The sequence below is a fragment of the Pelobates fuscus genome, chromosome 2 (assembly GCF_036172605.1).
Source record: "Pelobates fuscus isolate aPelFus1 chromosome 2, aPelFus1.pri, whole genome shotgun sequence".
NCBI lineage: Eukaryota > Metazoa > Chordata > Amphibia > Anura > Pelobatidae > Pelobates > Pelobates fuscus.
Window position 1 is genome coordinate 181820633 of NC_086318.1, and position 21358 is coordinate 181841990.

At 44.2% G+C, this 21358-nt stretch overlaps 1 protein-coding gene across 1 annotated transcript in view; it reads left to right on the plus strand.

The window, feature by feature from the left end:
• The window catches only part of LOC134586245 (CD109 antigen-like), a 368983-nt gene that overhangs the window by 119212 nt on the left and 228413 nt on the right, over positions 1–21358 (plus strand). The window contains exons 8-9 of the mRNA XM_063441738.1: positions 15609–15732; positions 19994–20120. Of these exons, the coding sequence (XP_063297808.1) occupies positions 15609–15732; positions 19994–20120 (251 nt within the window). The remainder of the gene's footprint in view (positions 1–15608; positions 15733–19993; positions 20121–21358) is intronic.

Genomic DNA, 21358 nt, shown 5'->3' on the forward strand with positions numbered 1-21358 from the left:
TGGTGCGTCAAGTAGCATATTTTTTCCCATTCCGCGTTACTGAATGTGCGTCCCAGTGCTGCCTCCCATTTTCCCATAAAGCTAGGCTGTGCAGTCTGCGTTCGTGTCAGGAGTGAGGTGTACATGAGGGATACTCCGTGTGTCAGCGGGTCTGAGGTCAGACAATGGTCTTCGAAGTATGTGGGGGCTCTTGTCAGTGCGGGCCCCTGCGGGAGCGTCGCGGTGTATGTCTGGATCTGTTTATACTTGAGGCGCGTCAAGAGGTTGTGTTCCCCTTCCCCTCCTAGTTCCCTTAGTGTTTTTAGTCCGCTCGTCTTGTAGACGTGTTTGAGTCTAGGTAGTGGGTCAGGTATGAGGGATTTGAACGCTCTAGGGTCCAGTCCAGGGGGGAAGCTCGGGTTGTGTATCAGGGGGAGCAGGGGCGATGGGTACGGTGATAGGTCGTGTTTCCCTTTAGAGTTGTGCCACTCCTGCAGAGTCGCTTTTATGTATGGGGAGCATTTCTTGTTCTCGTTACTTATCCCTGGGGGCAGCCATGGTAGTATTGAGATTGGGGCACCTGCGTCGTGTTCCTCTGCCTGTTTCCATTGTTTCTGGACCCCCGGTTTGGTCCATTCTATTATCCTAAGAAGGTGGCAAGCTCTGTAATAGAGAGTGAAGTCTGGTAAGGCCAGGCCACCTCTATCCTTCGGCTGTGTCAGTAGTGTGTGTCTAAGTCTCGGCCGCTTCCCGTTCCAGACGTATCTGCCCAGGGCTGTGCGGAGTGTGGTAAAGAACGTGCGAGGGATCGTGATGGGGATGGTTTGTAGGAGGTATAGGAGGCGGGGGAGGAAATTCATTTTAACTACCTGTATCCTACCTAGCCACGAGATGTGGGGGTGTGCCCATTCCTGTAGTTCAGTGCGGAACCGTGTGTGCATCGCGTCGAAATTTTCCCTGAGTATGTCCCCTGCTTTTCGTGTGAGCCAAATACCCAAGTATTTAATTTTATGTGTAGCCCACTGGAATGTGTATTGGTGGCGCATCTGTGTCGCCCTGTGTTCCGGGATGTCGATGTTCAGTATGTATGATTTCGCAAGGTTTATTTTGAAGTTGGAGATCTTCCCAAAGTCCCGAAAGGCTTTCAGGATATTGGGAAGGGATACTTCCGGGTTTGTTACATAGAAAAGCAGGTCATCTGCATACGCTGCTACTTTATGGTGGTTCATCCCTGCCTGGACTCCCATTATGTCGGGGTTATCCCTAATCGCTACCATGAGTGGTTCGAGAGCCAGGACGAAGAGTAACGGGGAGAGAGGGCATCCCTGTCGGGTACCATTGAGAATGTCAAATGGCGCTGATAGCGCCCCGTTGATTATCACTTGGGCTGAGGGTTGTGAGTAGAGAGCTGTTATCCACCCCATGATACCCGGGCCTAGGCCGGCGTGTGTCAGTGTCCGGAACAGATAGTTCCAGTTGACTCTGTCGAAGGCCTTCTCCGCGTCTGTCGACAGCAGGAGAAGGTTGCTTCTTTTGCGTTTGTCTCCGTGTATCAGCGTGAGGGTGCGTATAGTGTTCTCCCTGGCCTCTCTCCCCGTCACGAATCCCACCTGGTCCGGGTGTACCAGTGTGGGTATGTGTGCCTGCAGTCTCGTGGCTATTATTTTAGCTAGTAATTTAAGGTCGCAGTTTATGAGGGATATGGGTCGATAACTCCCGCAGTGTTCTACATCTTTGCCCTCCTTAGGGAGGATGGTGATATGGGCCGCCAGTGTTTGCTTGGGGAAGCAGTGTCCCTCCCTTATGGCATTAAACGCCTCAACCAGGGGGGCGTACAGTATGTCGGCATATGCCTTATAGTAGCACAGCGGGAGACCGTCAGGGCCCGGGCTTTTGCCTGCTGCCGTCCGTTTGATAGCCGCGGCTAGCTCCTCTTGTGTGATTGTTTCGTCAAGTAAGGTTGCCGTGTCCCGGTCTAGTGTGGGTATAGTGTGGTTGGCAAGGTAATTATCGATTGCTTCCGACAGTCGCATGGTTGCCTGTGTTGATGTCGGGCTCGGGAGTGCGTACAGGTCGGCATAGTACGACCTGATTACTTCCTGTATCCTGGCGGGGAGTCTGTGTAGTGTGTTCTTGTTGTCGCGGATGCGGTCAATATATGTCTGTTGTCTGCGTTTAGCAAGCATCCGTGCCAGGAGTCTGCCACTCTTGTTGCCGTGTAACGAGAAGAATGCCTTATGCCGCAGCGCGTCTCTGTGGTATCTAGTTTGTAGTAGTTTGGTCAGGTCCCTTCGTAACGAAAGCAGTTGTTCCTGCTGTGCTTGTGTCTGTTGGGTTTTGTTGAGGGTGTCTATGGCCTGAATGTCTGCTAGGAGTGTGGTCATTCTCTTCTCCCTCAATGTTTTCTGTGTGGCGCCCTGCCTGATGAAGTGGCCCCTGACTACACTTTTGTGTGCCTCCCATACTATCGTCGGGGTCGTTTGGTCGGGTGTGTTGATGGAGAAGTACTCCCTGAGGGTCGATGCTATGTCCGCTTTGTATCATTCCAGTTTTTAATAATCTGTTAGACAGTTCTTAACCCAATTTTAGTAGTTTCTGCAATCTCCTTAGATGTTTTCTCTGCTTGATGCATGCCAATGATTTGACCCTTCTCAAACAGACTAACATCCTTTCCACGACCACAGGATGTGTCTTTTGACATGGTTGTTTAAGAAATGAGAAGCTACTCATTGCATCAGTTATGGTTAAATAACTAATTGCCAGTTGAAAGATAATCGCCCATGCAGTAACTATCCAATAGGAGGCTCTTACCTATTTATTTAGTTGAATCCAGGTGGCGACTTTTCTTTTGGCTAGGCAGTGTATATTTAACTGAAGTTATTTCCATATATTACAAAACTTGAAGACCTTAAAATCCTTAATGTATTGAAATTGGTAGTATGCTTCTTGGAGGTTTATGGAGGTTATCCATTCTTCTGAGTGTATTTATGGAAGAATCATAAACATGGATTCAAACCTGAATTACAATCTGAATGATTCTACCCAGGAACTTGTTTTATTCTTTTGAGTTATAATATGAACCACTTTCAATTTGGTTTTGTGGCTAACTATACTTTTCAATAAAACCCTTTAAATCTGTCTTCCATAACAATGTCTTTCCTGAAACAACTTTATATAGCTTGACTAAATCACTATGTAAAATCTAGTTGGAATCGTCACTGTTAAATCTTCTTAATTTCTTCTTGTCTTCAGTTGATTGCTGTATATACGTCTTTTGTATATATAGTCTTGGGCCAAATGCTCGCCACAATAATATATGCCTATATTATTGAAAAGTACTAATACGCAATCTGACTTACGGTTTCTTCAGGTTTATTCTTAGTTACAGATACATAATAAAACAACAAATGATGTTACAGGATAATGGACATTCAACAGCAGATGGTAATTGCTGGACTTCTTTACATCCTTACATCTTTACATCGAGAGAGAGACAGAGAGCGCCAAGAGCAAGCGCGACCTCGTGTCCCTCTGTTCCTATATATATAAATGTGCCCATACTGATGTCAGACTATTACTCTAGCCATATAAGGACAAGACCCCCAAATCCGCATTCCAGGGCTCTCATGCAAAGAAAGCCATGTGACTTAAGACCATCTGTTTCTTATGTCAATCCACACATCTATATATAATCAATAGAAACATAGAATATGCAATATTCTACACACTACATAGGGGTACCTAACAGCAGGCAGAAAAAATACAGTGCTTTGACTGATACGTCCTGCTTCACATCAGGATGTCATCCAATATGTGAATATAATTTTCAAGTATTGAAAGAGGAAATTGTTTTTATAGACAGATTTTTAAAACTCGGTATGCTGTGACATAAATAGAATAGTTTAACTTGACATGGACGTCACGGATATTTTTGAATGGGTACTAGGAAAGGAGGATTGGGCAGACTGAACTTAAGAAAGGTAATCTGCTCCATAAAATGAGGTGACATCTGTGAGCGCTGTGGATTCAGTATATTTCTAGTTACAGAAACACATGCTATCTTTGGACAGTGGTTAGCGTCATTCTCTACCCAGGGCCAGACTGGGGATACAAAGCAGTCCTGGAAAAAAATCTAGGCCAGCCCCATAAGTCACTGCGCCATGTATTGTCACATGCAATACGTAAGTAAGGCTTTGTGTTGCCACCCTAGATGATTGAGTAATTTATGATGTAACAAATCACCTCTTTTACAGGTAGGATTTTGTCACAGATCTTAAATGATAATAAACAAAACAAAAAATTCCTTGCTCTTACTTGAGCTCTTACTATACAGAATTAACTATCTGCAATTGGGTGGCTTTTACCAATTTTCGAAAAATGAAATAGATTTGCAATAAACACAGTTCTCTCTCCTAGCTGGCTTTTTCTCCCTCCCTCTGAAGCAGGATGATCCCTTCTTTTAAAAGCCTTCCTGCTAATTGACCAGCTACAGGTGAGGATCAATTAGTTCACATCTCTGGAACTCCTAAGGTATATACAAGATCTGGTCTGGCTGTTATATAGAAACTAGTGCTATTGGAGCACTGGCCCACCCTGCTCTCCAAATGCTCTGCCCCAGCACTGGCTCTAATATTGTGGGTAGGGGGACTGTGAGTGGGTAGGGGTACTGTGATAGGGTAGGGGGGCTGTATGGTGGGTAGAGGGACTGTGAATAGGTAGGGATTCTCTAAAGTGGGTAGGAAACTGTGAGGTGGGTAGGGGTTCTGTAAGGTGGGTAGGGGGACTGTGAGGTGCGTAAGGGGCTGTGTGGTAGGTAGGGGGACTTTGATTGGGTAGGGAGGCTGTGAGGTGGGTAGGGGGACCGTGAGTAGGTAGGGGTTCTGTAAGGTGGGTAGAGGTTCTGTAAGGTGGGTAGGGGGGCTGTGATGTGGGTAGGGGCTCTGTAAGTAGGTAGAGGGTCTGTGAGGTGGGTAGGAGGCTGTATAGTGGGTAGCGGGGCTGTGAGGTGGGTAAGGGGCTGTATGGAGGTGAGTGGGTAGGGGGCTGTGAGATGGGTAGGGGTTCTGTAAGGTGGATAGGGGGACTGTGAGTAGGTAGGGGGACTGATGTGGTTAGGGGGCTGTGATGTGGGTAGGGGTGCTGTGATGTGGGTAGGGGTGCTGTGATGTGGGTAGGGGCACTGTGAGGGGGTAGGGGGACTGTGAGGGGGTTGGGGGGCTGTGAGGTGGGTAGGGGACTGTATGGGTAGGGGGACTTAAGTGAGTAGGGAGGCTGTGAGTGGGTTGGGGGGCTGTGACGTGGGTAGGTGGCTGTAAGGTGGGTAGGGGCACTGTGAGTGGGTAGGGGGACTGTAAGTGGGTTGGAGGCTTTGAGGTGGGTAGGGGTGTGTGAGGTGGGTAGGGGGTTCTGTATGGTGGGTAGGGGGCTGAGATGGGTGGGTAGGGGGCTGTGATGTGGGTAGGGGCTCTGTAAGTAGGTAGAGGGTCTGTGAGGTGGGTAGGAGGCTGTATAGTGGGTAGCGGGGCTGTGAGGTGGGTAAGGGGCTGTATGGAGGTGAGTGGGTAGGGGGCTGTGAGATGGGTAGGGGTTCTGTAAGGTGGATAGGGGGACTGTGAGTAGGTAGGGGGACTGATGTGGTTAGGGGGCTGTGATGTGGGTAGGGGTGCTGTGATGTGGGTAGGGGTGCTGTGATGTGGGTAGGGGCACTGTGAGGGGGTAGGGGGACTGTGAGTGGGTTGGGGGTCTGTGACGTGGGTAGGTGGCTGTAAGGTGGGTAGGGGCACTGTGAGTGGGTAGGGGGACTGTAAGTGGGTTGGAGGCTTTGAGGTGGGTAGGGGTGTGTGAGGTGGGTAGGGGGTTCTGTATGGTGGGTAGGGGCACTATAAGTGGTAGGAGGGCTGTAAGGTGGGTAGGGAGACTGTGAGTTGGCTCGGGGGTTCTGTATGGTGGGTACGGGGGCCTGTATGGTGGGTAGGGGGACTGTAAGTAGGTAGGGGTTCTGTAAGGTGGGTAGAGGGGCTATATGGTGGGCAGTTTCCCAGCAAGGTCAGCAATGTGTGTGGGGAGAAGGAGGCTGTTTGGGAACACGACTCACAGTGCAATCCCCACTGCTAAACTTTGTGCCAATCTTGCTGTTTGGCAATTTCCAATTCTCTTTCTTCACAGACAAATGAATAAAGGGTATATACACAATAAACAAGTAAGTATGGTACTAAAAATATTTAACCTAATATAAAAATGGCTATACAAAGCTGCACCTAATTACATGTAAAAGCTCAAAACACATATGATAATACAAACCAAAAATATAAAATTAGCTGTGTCTTTAAGACAATGATTACTAATATATATAAATTATAGCATCATCTAAATGAAAGTGCATATGTGCTAAAGACAAAGTGCATTACACAAAGTGTCATATACTTCAACTTCTATTAAAGTGCAATGTGCCCAATTTAAGCATATAATGTGCAACACTGCAAAATGCAAATAATAAAGTGCTACCAATATTGTACAAATATACAGTGTAGCACTTTACTTACATATATGTTTCTCCCATATATTATATTGGATGCGTTGGTATGCTTGCAGACAATTTCATGTAAGAAAAAAAGAACAAACCAGAGCAATACTGATGGTGATAAATAATATTGCAAAAAATAGAAATAGCACTCACAAATTGTAGAATACTTTATTTCACACTGGATAACAGCAGCAGGCAGGTAAACCCTCTTAGGCTCTGTGCCACTCCAGCTTCTCCTATTAGTAAACAAACTCTTAATCTCTTACAAGGGAACAGCATATAAATACATATACAATATGCATAATATGGCAAAAAAGAAACCTGATTAAAGAAAAGTAAAATGTATAATAACAAAGGAGACAGGGAATTATTACCCAAATTACTAAAATGCTCCAGATATATTCATTTAAAAAAAAATGTCCATGTTTATTATATTTTTTCCTCAATCTGCTTTTTACCAAAAACACCAGTGTGGCAGACCCTGTCATATACCAAAATAATCCCTAAGACTTATTTACAAACTCCCTGGTACGGTACTTTCCTTTCTACCAAACGTATTACCGAACACATACTGTCTGGTAGATGGTGGCCATTTTGTATGCCTGAATGAACTTCAGCGGGAGTTAACTGCAAACACTATGGAACCCAAATTGGCCACTAACTGACATTTGACCAGCCAAAATCACTTTTGTTCTGGAACGGTTTTGGGCTTCGCCCATGTGTGCGGCCGGTCAAAACATTATCCCGGTGGTGATTGGACAATTCCTTATGGATCCGGGCGCTCTTTAGTCAACATAGGCGCTTGGACAAGAGCTATCTGGGAATACATGACATGTGGGGTTCCTATGAGTTTTAATTGTATTTTGGGGTGTTTTTCATTTGTTTCTATGTTTGGCTCTCTGTGTCCGAGAGATAATTAACTTACCGGTATTTTGACTATGTAACAGAATGGAAACCCCATGCTGGGGGCCTGAGCATAAAAGATTGCATTTGAAACAATAAACTCAGATTACTCCCAGAATTATGTCTTGTCTTGTTACTGGGGGGAAGAGAGCTGTAATTACACACGGTTCCAGTCTGGCTAAGAGGAGAGTTAGCGGAGGTAACTAGTCGAGTTACCAAGGGTTCGCTACATCTGGTGGCAGTAGTGGGATGGTACCTCCCAGCCAAAAGGATCCAGAGATCATCAGCTAAAACCAGAGCTGGACTTGTGGATGAGTTATGCTGTGCTGAACTGGAAGAACCTCAAAGAGTTGCTGGAAGCCAGGGGACAAGTTGCTGGTAACCGGTCCAAGGCTACCCTAATTGCAGCACTCATGGAGGGGGAGAAATCTAGCAACAATTTATCCCTATCATTGACGGATGAAGCCAAATTTCAACGCAAAATGAGGACTTGCTTGGCCTTCTATGGAAACAGTCCCTCTGAAGAAACCTTGGCCCAAACCATATCTGAAGTTAAGGCTTACATCATGGAGTAAGCGGCTCGGGAGAACCAGTTACAGATGTCCAAACGCCGGTCACTGGAAGGGTCCACTGACTTTTCCCCAATCATTGAACAGAAAATACCATATGGTGCATTCAAAATGTTCGGAGATATAGTTTAATTTCTTCAGGACTTTTAACGGCAATGCAATCTGCATGACATTCTTCCAGGATATTGGTTGCCCCTCCTACCCGGGAAACTGGCCGAGCAGCTGAAACCTATGGAGCGGTTCCAGAGCGCTTCTGAGCTCTGCAACTATCCCCGGGTGAAACAAGTACTTCTGGCTTGGTATGCCATAACTACCGAAGCATACCGCAGGAAATTGTGCGAATTGAGAGAGAAAAATATTTGCACACCGAATTGACTTGCTGCTTAAACCAGACAGTCCTCAACTGGCTGCAAGCTCACTAAGCCAAGACCCCGGAGGAAATGCTAGAAGTTCTCTTACTAGAACAATTTTATAATGGACTATCAGCAGAAATACAAGAATCGGTAAAGGACAGACAACCCTTTACCTTAAACAAAGCAGTTCAAATGGCGGCTGAGTATATGGATGTCTGAAGACACCAACGCTCAAATTACCGACCTCCAATTCACACCGCCCAGCCCAGCTGTATTTACCAGCTCCCCATATACAACCACGGAGTGGCACCCCTCAATGCAGACAGCTCCATGTGTCTCAAACCGGTCTGCTATTCAGTGCTAGCAATGTCACTGGTATGGACAAATGAAGAGGGAATGCAACCAGCAGAGAAACTGGTCCCAGAGGATACATCCCGGACCAATACCAGCATCTAGGGCTGCTGCCCATTGCTACCACATGGACTCCACTTCTTCCTCTTCTAATCTGCCAGTTATCTAAGAAGCCTGGGGCATCTTGCATGAGGTGGACCAAGTACAAGCTGCAGCAGATAACAGAAGCCACCATTGACAGTCCGTCAAGCTCAATGGCCGAATGGTACAGGGTCTCTGAGACAGTGGAGCCACACTAAACCTAGTATAGAACCACCTTATCTGTGATGCTGAAAAGACTGGAGGTACTGTAGCTGTCTGGGTAGCAGGAGGAATTATATACCACCTACCTACTGCAAAAGTTCACCTGGAGTGGGACACCTGTACCCAGGGCCGGTGCAAGCATTTTTGGCGCCCTAGGCAAAAACAAATTTCCCACATCATTTGCTTCACCCAATCATGTAGACTAACACACATGCTGACTCAAGTAGACACACACTGACCATGCAAACTGACACACATGCACTAAGCCATGTAGATTGACGCACCCTGACCCATGCAGACACAAACAATGATCCATACAGACAGACACACTGACCCATACAGACAGACACACTGACCCATACAGACAGACACACTGACCCATACAGACACAGACACTGACCCATACAGACACACACTGTCCCATACAGACAGACAACTGACCCGTACAGACAAACACGCTGACCCATATGGATACAGGCTGTCTCATACAGATACACACTGACCCATACAGACAGACACACTGACCCATACAGACAGACACACTGACCCATACAGATACACACTGACCCATACAGACAGACACACTGACCCATACAGACAGACACACTGACCCATACAGACACACACACCTATACAGACACACTGACCCATACAGACAGACACCTATAAAGACAGACATACTGACCCATACAGACACACACTGACCCATACAGATACACACTGACCCATACAGACACACACTGACATACATAAACATACATACATAGTTACATAGCTGAAAAGAGACTTGCGTCCATCAAGTTCAGCCTTCAAAGCAGACATGAAGCAGACTAACACACATTCTCTGACATACCTTACCTTCATTACTGTTCATTCCCTGCACCTGGCTGCCCTGTCTCTGCACATTATGCTCCAGCCCACTTCTCCCCACGTCTAGCTGAAGGGGCGGGAGTGAGGCATTAAAGTGCCTGGGCGCTGCTGCAAAGCATCCCTGGGACGGGAAGGCCTGTCTGAGCGGACTGATCTGTATGCTGCCAGACCTGTGTTCTACCGGGCGCTAGTGAGCAATGATGTAAATGCTTCTGAGCGCCCAGTAAAAAGGCCGGTGACACACTCAAAATAATCTAACTTGTCATCCCTGCCTGTACAGGGCGGATAGAAGTTGTACTGATGTACAACCTACCCGCTGAGGTTCTTCTTGGCAACGACTTTGGACAGCTGACTGCAGAGGAACTATACCACGTTACCACCCAGCAACAGGCCTGCACCACCAAGGACCGTTCGCACTCCGAGGCTTAGGTAGCACGGAACAGTTAGTGGTCCCCAAGAAGTACAGACAGGAATTACTATGGATTACTCATGATATTCCCCTATCCAGTCATTTTGGGTTAAGCCATACGAAACACCAGCTAACCCAGAGTTTTTACTGTACAGGCATCTCTAAAGATCTGCACCAATACTGCCATCTTGTGATGTCTGTCAGTGGGTGGGTAAGAGAGGAGACCGCTGCCGGGCCAAGCTCCATCACCTTCCCTCCTTTGCAGAACCATTCGGCCGCATAGATATCATAGGTCCATTAGCCAATATTAATCCCACTGGGATGAAGTACATTCTAACCATTGTGGACTATGCTACTAGATATCCAGAAGACATAGCTCTGAGTAACATTCAGGCGGAGACTGTGGCTGGGGCTCTGATGCAAGTGTTCTCCAGAATATGATTCCCACCGGAGATTATTTTGGATCAGGGTACTCAGTTGACTGCTGAAGTGACTCACCAGCTAAGGAAGCTCTGTGGCATCATGCTGATTCAGAGCTCCCTGTACCATCCAGATGAACGGCTTGTGCGAACGCTTCAACGGTACATTGAAGCAAATTCTTTGTACCTATGCAGCCATGAGCAGGGAATTGAAGAGATTCCTGCCACACCTCCTGTTCACATATAGAAAGGTGCCTCAAGAATCTACAGGGTCACTCCGTTTGAACTGCTGTTAGGTCAGAGAGTGAGAGGATCCCTGGAATAGTCCAATAGCATTGGGAGGGAGATGTGAGCCCAGACAGGACCCCCATCTACCATCATACCATATGTACTGGAATTCCAGAAGCAAATGGAGGCGCTTACCCAGTTGGTTCGAGATGATAACCTCCAGGCAGCTCAGGGGAAGACAATGCACTTGATACGATCGGGGAGCCAGGGTCCGTAGCTTTCCGGTTGGGCAGAAGGTCTTAGTCCTGAAACTCATCTGTAATGACAAGCTACAGACCACCTGGCAGTGCCCATACAGGGTAGTGGTTCAGAAATGTGACACCACTTATGTGATTGGCCCATGCTCAGGGGAAGTAAACCAATGCATGGTGCACATTAACATGCTAAAGCCCTACCATGAGCATACAGAGGACGTAGTGGCTATCTGCGCTCCCGACTCCCGAAAGAATTGAACACTCTTTCCCTGCCTGACCTCCTTGACAATGGCATGCAGGCAGGGTCTATTGATGAGCTCCAATTAGGGGACTGTTTGAGAAATGGAGAAGGTATTCAAGCCCAGCAGATGCTAGCTGCCAAAGGAGATACCTTCTCCAATGTACCGGGCTATACTACCTTAGCTATGCATAGAGTAGAAACTCCTGTACCACTACTCCTTTGCCAACCCCATTACAGAATACCTGAGGCTGTTCGGGAAAGTATGAGACAGGAGATTCAGGTCAATAGAAGCATTGGAAAGTCCTTGGGCCTCCCTAGCAGTCCTCATCCCAAAGTGAGATGGGACAACTCTGTTTTGCGTAGACTACTGGAGGATCAATGACAAGACAGTATCTGATGCCTACCCCATGCCACGTATCGATGAGCTGTAGGACAGAATGGCTCGTGGCCAGTACCTCATGACTAGTGACTTGTGCAAGGGGTACTGGCAGATTCTCTTAACTACGTATGCCATAACGAAGTCGGCCTTCGTCACTCGTCACTCTGCTCAGCCTGTACCAATTTCAGGTCATGTTGTTCGGAATGAAGAATGTGTCGGGTGATGTTCCAATGGATGGTAGACCAGTTCTTAGATGGCCTCCAGGATTATGCCTGCGCATACCTGGATGACACTGGTGTATATAGTAACATTTGGGAAGATCATTTGGTACAAGTTGGGGCCGTACTAGACCAGATCCGAGAGACAGAGTTAACCCTCAAGCCCAGTGCCACATGGAAGTCTGAACCCCGCCAAAATAGAGGCTGTAGCTAATTAGCCCACTCCCCGTACCAAGACCCAAGTAATGGTCGTTCTACCGTAGGCCAGGTACTACAGAAAATTTGTCCTAAACCAGTGCCCTAGCAAAGCCCATGACAGACTTAACCCATAAGAACCTGCCCCGCCAAGTGACCTGGTCTCCAGAGTGGAGCAAGCTTTTCAGCAACTTAAGAAAGACCTAGTGAATGCACCCATCCTGGTCATTCCTAATCCAACTAAAAGTTTCCTTATTCACACAGATGCTTCTATGTTTGGATTGGGAGCAATACTGTGCCCGGTCAGGGACGATGGCAGAGAACACCCAGTAGCCTACCTCAGCAGAAAGCTACTACCCTGCAAAGTAAGTTATGCCGCCATCAAAAAAGAAAAAATGGTGTTGCAACCTTACATTTATGGACAACAATTCACCCTACTCAAAGGGACAACGCCAGGCTCTTAGGTTGACTGCTGGCCCTGCAGCTATATGACTTTTACAATCCACTACAGACCCGGTAAGCAGAACTAAAATGCTGACGAGTTAACTTGCCAACCTAAACTGGAAAAGTGATCTGTGAATACTGCCTTGGACATCCCTAAGTTGATCCGTGTGGATCAGACTGTGCATGCCGGCTTGTGGTTAAGGGGGAGCTGTGTGGCGGACTGTGTCATATACTAAATAAATCCATAAGACTTGTTCACAAACCCCATGGTTCGGTACATTCCCTTCTTCCAAACTTATTAACGAACACGTGCACTCTGGCAGACGGCGACCATTTTGTTTGCCCAAATTTACTTCAGTGGGAGTCAGCTGCAAGCACTGTGGAACCCAAATCGGCCAATAGATCATGGAATCTCCGGCCTACTTGTCACCTTGTTTTAATTTCTTACTTGCTAACCTGCCAGGAGAGCGTTATTTGGAGGGAAAGTATTGCAGACTCTTGAGATCAATCAACCAGGGGGAGCACCCTTTCATTCAACCACAGGAGCTTCTGACATTTGACCGGCCAAGATCATGTTTTTTCTGAAACTGTTTTCTATGTCTCGTCTGGTTACTGGTGGGAAGAGAGCTATAATTACACATGGTTCCAGTCTGTATGAGAGGAGAGTTAGCGGAGGTAAACGTATTTAGGTCCTAAGCCTATTAGACATTTAACAATCAGGACTAATAAATGAATCTGTTTTAAGCACTTTTCAATTAGATATTTCAAAAAATAAGCTAAAATGTGGAAAAAATTCTCCTATTTTTAACATCTTTCTTACACTATAGTCACCAGAACAACTACAGCTTAATATAGTTGTTCTGGTGAGTATAATAGTTCTCTTCAGGCTTTTTATTATGTACATTTCCTCTAGGGACACCTCCAAGTGGCCACTCCTTAGATGGCCACTGGAGGTGCTTCCTGGGTCAGTGCTGACGAAAAAGCAGCCCTGACATTCAGCGTCCCCACGCTCTGCATGGAGATGCTGAATTTTCCTCATAGAGATGCGTTGATTCAATGCATCTTAATGAGGAGGTCCTGATTGGCCAAAATTGTGTTTGGCCCCGCCTCCATGCCGATTTTAGCCAATCAAATGCTTTCCCATATGGGCATTGAATTGGCCAAAAATATGCCATTTTGATGATGTCACAAAGGGGTCAGAGTTTTAAACTTTTATTGGGCGGTAAGGGGGCCAAACCACCTAAATGGTGGGTTTAGCACTATAGAGTCAGGAATACATGTTTGTGTTCCTGACCCTATTGTGTTCCTTTAATGTTGTGTTAGGTATATTTACATGATATTGAATGAAAGCCCTTTCTGACCTTTAACAAATGCTATTTATTATATGATATATAATATGTATTGGACCCTTGAATAGAAATCCTTAAAGGAACTCTATAGTCACCTACATTACTTTAGCTAAATAAAGCAGTTGTAGTGTATAGATCATTCCCCTGCAATTTCACTGCTTAATTCACTGCCATTTAGGAGTTAAATCACTTTGTTTCTGTTTATGCAGCCCTAGCCACACCTCCCCTGGCTATGATTGACAGAGCCTGCATGAAAAATAAAAACTGGTTTCACTTTCAAACAGATGTAATTTACCTTAAATAATTGTATCTCGATCTCTAAATTGAACTTTAATCACATACAGGAGGCTCTTGCAGGGTCTAGCAAGCTATTAACATAGCAGGGGATAAGACAATCTTAATTAAACAGAACTTGCAATAAAGAAAGTCTAAATAGGGCTCTCTTTACAGGAAGTGTTTATGGAAGGCTGTGCAAGTCACATGCAGGGAGGTGTGACTAGGGTTCATAAACAAAGGGATTTAAATCCTAAATGGCAGAGGATTGAGCAGTGAGGCTGCAGGGGCATGCTCTATACACCAAAACTGCTTCATTAATTTAAAGTTGTTCAAGTGACTATAGTGTCCCTTTAAATTGAACAGACCTATAGCTCAAATTCAAGGTTTTGTTTTGGTTCAGGATGTGAACAATTGCCTCCATCCTTAAGGGATTAAGGCCTGAGAGCCAAATGCATCTTTGTAAAGATGATGGCAAAAGATAGTCCTCTGAACTGCAAGTGCCTTTAGTAAAGGCAGGACTTGCAGGCAGTGCAGGCAGCAGGGTCAATACCTGCCCTACAGGCTTGCAGTGGCAAGTAACTTTTAATGCCAGGCTAGTGGTGTAGAACGGGAAATGTTAAGCCGTGTTTGTTATTGTAATATCTGCAGAACTTGAGATGTCATTATTTCCACATAATATTTGTGTATATATTTAAATTTACTTAAATGTAGTATAAAATGCAACTGTTTAATGCTCAATATTAGCTCTGCCTTTTATCAAATATATCGTGTAGATATCACGACAGAACTACTATTCAGTTATTTATTAAAGGACCACTATGGTGCCAGGAATACATACTCGTTTTCGTGGCACTATAGTGCCCTGAGGGTGCCCCCACCCTCAGGGTCCCCCTCCCGCCATGCTGGATGCAGAGGAAGGGGTTAACCCCTTAAGGACACATGACATGTGTGACATGTCATGATTCCCTTTTATTCCAGAAGCTTGGTCCTTAAGGGGTTAAACACTTACCTTTCTCCAGCGCCGTGCTCCCTCGGTGCTGGAGAATCTCCTCCCTCTTCTTCCGTCATCGGCTGAATGCGCATGCGTGGCCAGAGCCACGCGCGCATTCAGCCAGTCCATAGGAAAGCATTCTCAATGGTTTCCTATGGACGCTGGCATCTTCTCACTGTGATTTTCACAGTGAGAATTGCGGAAGCGCCTCTAGCGGCTGTCAATGAGACAGCAACTAGAGGCTGGATTAACCCTAAAGTAAACATAGCAGTTTCTCTGAACTTTCATTGATATTAATCTGTATTTCATATATCTGTACTTTTTCTTTTTTTTTTCCTTCTTTTTAATTCTTAGGAGTTTCTTAGGAAAACTTATAAATGGAAGTGTAACAGTATCTCTGAAGCCCTTTTATTATTACTATGATGATTATTATTATTATTATTATAATACCTACACACCACTTAATAAAACATATAAGGTGAGTGTACAATTACATTTTTTTCTATTAAATATCTGTCTAGTAATGTAATAGATATATTGTCACCAAAATATTTTTTGTTTGTACTTTTGAAATAAATTAATTCAAAAGCATGGTACATATACATAAAGTATATACTGATTAAGCAAAATATTGTGTAATATAGCAAAGGGTGAAGTATCCAGCAAATAATAATACAATATAAGCACTATAATTATGTTAAAGACATATATAAATAAATATATTAAATAGTAATTTACAATGGTTTAGAGTTAATATTATTTGATAGAATTTTCAAATGATTTATCATTTTTGGATACACTTTTAAGATAAATTATTTAAAAAATGATATATTAATATTTTTTTTTTATGTTAAGCAGACAGGGAGATAACACCCAGACTCAATGAAGTAATCACTATGGGAACGGGGAGGGGCTGGGAAAGAACACTAAGGGACAAGGGGGGTGGATAGAACACTATGGGACAAGGGAAGGGGTGGAAACATTATGTGACAGGGGAGGGGGAGACAACACTATGGGACAGGGGAGGAAGGGGGAAAGACCAGTCTGGGACAGGGAGGGGGGAAGAACACTAGGAAGGAGAGAGAGGAACATTAAGGGGCGGCACTAAGGTACAGGGGAGTGAAGGGAAAAGGAACAGTGGGGTATGGCGGGGCACTAAAAGAGAAGGGAGAGGGACACTAAAGAGGGGTGGGAGGAACATTAAGGAGAATGGGGGGCACTAAGAGACAGATAAGGGGGGAGAGAAACACTAAGGGACAGGAGGGGAGGGGAGAGGAACACTAAGGGACAGGGTGGGAGGGAGGGGAGAGGAACACTAAGGGACAGGGAAAAGGACCACTAATGGACAGGAAAGGGAGAGGAGAGGACCACTAATGGACGTGGAGGGATGGGGAGGGGAGAGGACCACTAATGGACGTGGAGGGGAGGAGAGAGGAACACTAAGGAACATGGAGGGGATAATGACACACAGGAGGGCCTGAGTGGGGAGAAAGACACACAAATGGGCCTGGGGTGAGAAAGTTCACAGAGGGGCTGTGGATGAAAGCAACACAGAAGGGCCTGGGGTGGAAATACAAAGGGGCTAGTAGTGAGAGATACACAGAAGGGCTGGAGAAGAGGAAAGCAAACACAGAGGAGCTGGGGGCAGATAGATGGGCTGGTGTTAAATGAGAAACACACAAAGGAGCTGGTAAGAGTAAAAGACACAAAGGCGGTGGGAGAGCTGGAGACATATGAAGGGGCTGGGGGGAGTATGACACACAAAGGGGGGTTGTAAGAGACACACAAGGGAGGTGTAAGACACACAATGGTGAAAAACAGGGGATAAGATACACTAAAGGGGTAAGACGTTTAAAAAAGGGGCTAAGAATCAAAAGGCGGGTTAAAAGGGCACACAGGTGAAGATGCTTTGGGGGTGGGGAGGTGGAGTCAAAATCATCTTTGCTTGTGTATCCAAAAATCTTTGCACCAGCCCTGCATACTCCAAAACAATTCAAATGTATCAAACTGTTTGCAAAATCAGTTTTGCAGACAAGAAAAATTGTGGGAGTCTTATAAATACCCAAATTCCAATAACATTTAATAAAACATTTCAGGCTGAATGCTTTCAGAGAGTTTTAAGAAAAGCTTTAAGTGAAAATATTTGTAGTTATAATTGTAACACATTTAAAAACACAACTAAACACTTGATAGGAAGAGAAATTGAATGATATCATATAAAAGCAATATATAATAGTAATCTTAATTTGTCCAAAAAAAGATGGCACTTAAGAGCCATTTCCAGGAGATTAAAAAATAATTTAGCTACAAACTAACCAAATCCAATATTCTAAATAAATATGTAAATAGTAAAAAAATAATAATATATATTGTTAGGGGAATAAACAATAGGAGATTCATAACAAACAATCTGTAAATAATACACTCCTGATAACTTCTGTTCAATACGATTCTAAATAGACATTGTGATATCCATATTCATAATTTTACCCCAATATGCAGATAACAGCTCTGCTTAAAGAGGCACTTCACTGCCCAAATAAATAGAAATGTGCCACCCAGCACTTTATTGATTAAGAGCCTGGCAGTGAGTAACAGCGGAAGCCGTGCCTTACTCACAACTCTTTTGTGTAAGAGTCAGTTTGTTAGTAGTTCTAGCTATGTGTTTTTGTAAACTTGCTTCTATGTATTTTTATTGCATGTTTTAATTATCTGTGATAATAAATCCTTTACCTAAAGTTTGTTAGAATTAAGACACTGCTTTATGGTATTTCCTTAACCCTCTGTGTTTGGGGTACAATATCTGGGAATACATTTAAGTACAATCTGTATTACTATTTGCTCCTTTCCTAACAGCTTGTTCAAATCAAGAAACTGTATTATGGTATTTCCTTCGCCCGCTATGTTTGGGGTTTAATATCTGGGAATATATTTGATACAATCTGCACTATTATTTGCTCTTTTTATGGTTTTTTCCTACATGCTTTGAGAGATCTATTTATGGGAGACTCTTCCCTGGAGATTAAGTATTGCTTTTTGTGTTACTTAAACCTTTCTACACCTGTAGAGATTCAGGGGGAGATTTCCTAAATTGTCACTTTTCAACAAATTGCTCCACTCTTAAACACATTTAATTAACAGTTAAGCTAATCATTTATACATGACTGCGGGGTATGATTACATAGCCTTGCAGTCGTGTATACATTACTGCCATTGTGTGTATTTCTGAGTGTGTCTGGCATTTACTACCTGTGTATGTGCATGAAAGTGTGTGTCTGACCGAGAGTATCCTTGTGTGTGAATGTATGTATGTCTGGGGGCTGTCATCCAAAAGCCAGTAAGGTGGGTTGTGACAGGGTAGGGGGGACTGTGAAAGGATGGCGGGGCTGTGACAATATGTGTGGGTGGCTTTGACAGGGTGGGTGTGGGGGCTGTGACATGGTAAGGGAGCTGGAGGGGCTGTGACATGGTGTGGGGGCTTGAGGGGCTGTGACAGGGTGGCGGGTGGAGTGGCTGTGCCTGTGTAGGGGGTGGAGGGGCAGTGACAGGGGGTGGATGGGACAGTGAGTGGAGTGGCTGTGAATGTGTAGGGGGTGGAGGGGCAGTGAAAGGGGGTAGGAGAGTGAAGGGGCAGTGAGAGGGGTTAGGGGGTGGAGGGGCAGTAACAGGGAGGGGCTGTGACAGTGGGTAGGAGGGGCTGTGACAGAGTATAGGGGGGTGGAGGGTCAGTGACAAGGTGTAAGGGGGATGAAGGGGCAGTAACAGGGTTGGAGGGGCAGTAACAGGGGTAGGGTGGATAGAGGGGCAGTAACAGGGGTAGGGGGATGGAGGGGCAGTAACAGGGGGTTGGGGGATGGAGTGCAGTAACAGGGGATGGGGGGTAGAGGGGCAGTAACAGGGGGTAGGGGGCGGAGGGGAAGTGACAGGGAGTAGGGGGGGTCTCTGACTGAGGACCCGACATGGTAGTCTGCCCTAAAGCGATTTAGGCGGCCGCAAGGCCACCCAGCAACGCGAGGCCTTAGGCGGCCACCTTATTATAGTGTCCATTTCTATTACATTCTATTACACACTTTTGTATAATGACACAGAGGATATATTCTTTACACATAAAGCACTTCAGCAAGCTAAAGTGATTTAATTGTTTTGGAGTGTTCCTTTAACATATGTGTTTATTTCAACAGAGGAAAAGCCTGTATGCACATACCCAATGCCCGGCCTGCTATAATCAATGTCTGATAAGAATGACTTTTTTTGGCTTTTTCATAACCTGGGAATAGCTATATATTGCCATCTTTTTATTTTTATATATTATTTCTCCATTGCACCTTCTAAGTCATGACTGCATAGAGCTAAACAGTATCCATTGTTTCAATAGACATCTGTTTAAAACATAGCCTCTGGTAATTATACTTACAGGCTTTGAAAAACCTCCAACTGCTGTAATGAAATGCATTGGGCAGAATTTACAGGAACAATGATGTTAAAACCACACTAATAAATATATTTGATCTCATTTTATGGATACTGCACCATTTTTATTTTATATTTTTACCCTGCTTTTGTTACATTTGGACTGCAATATCTGAATTTAAAAAGACACATATATGAAATAAATTTGACATTGTAGAAGGATGTGTGCTTACTTTTGTGTAATTTGTTATTGAGAATTATATATGCAGTTTTGCTTCTAGTATAGGTCATAAAATTGTGTTGGTATAAATTTTTATTTTTGATTGTAGATCGTATCAGGATCAGCAAATTTCAGTTTCACATATAAAGAGATGGGCTATAACAATTCAAATTGGTATAGTCATTGGTCTACTACTGGAGTACTCGTAAATGCCTTGGTGACAGATGAACTGACAGGTTAGTAATATTATTTTAGTCAACTAGAACATTACATAAATACAAAAGCAAATATACTATAATATGTAAAAGAATATATAAAATAATGAACACATCGTAACAAATACCACCCTGTGAAAAAATATATAATTGGGTAAAATGGACGGCTTCTTCTAGTCATATTATACAATATAGATATATAGAAGCAAAGATAGATATACAGGGAATTCTAAAGGAACACAGATAATGCACAAAAGTGTAACACTTAAAACAAACAAAAAACTTAATGCTAATAAAGAAACTATTGAACTAAAAAACACTGAATAAAAAGAGTCTTGTATATTGAAGGTAAAGCAAGCTCCCACATAAGTTCACAGATCTTGTAGCTTCAAAAATGAAACTTAAAAGGTTCCTCCACAAAAAAAAAAAAAAAAACAGAGGCAAGATAATAAGTATACATTTTAATAAAACCATTAGTAGGATGGGTGGACACTGGAATACTGGTCACATCTTCTTGGTGATAAATGTGACATGTTCTGAATTTATTTTTGTAAATTGCATGCAATAATTGTGTTACACAATTATTGCATGCAATTTACAAAAATAAATTCAGAACATGTCACATTTATCACCAAGAGGATGTGACCAGTATTCCAGTGTCCACCCATCCTACTAATTTAGTTGTTCAGACCATGATTTCTTCTGGGGCCTTCAACAGAGGCTGGGCACCAATACAAATCAATCTGGGGTTTCCTTCTTCTCTCACGTGGAACTATGTCCTGAGTAATTCCATCATTCAATCCTATGCACCGTTCTTCCAAATCTGGACATCCAACTTCTTCTTGTATCCAGACAATGCCAAGTGAAAAACCTGGCCTTCCAATATCAAGTCTCATGACACAAACATACAGATCCGGTCCTAATAGGCATGTTTAAACAATGGGAACCCAGTCAATCAATATAAATATGTGCAAAGAAATCACTGACAAAAATACATGTACAATTTTTGTCTGACTCAGCACGCATAGAGCTTTATGCCAGCAATCTGTATATTTATTACTTAAATGATAGTACTTGTCTGCTGTTTTTGAATATTACAGGAGAGGTAAGGAAAACTGCCAGAGTCAAGGAGCATATACCACCTCTTCTCTTTCTGCTTGACTATGAGGCAGGGGCATTTGTTGTAGTCTGAGGGTTTATGATAATAAGACCAGTCAAGGCCTCCTACCTAAGGAAGCCGTAGAACTTGACAATGCGCA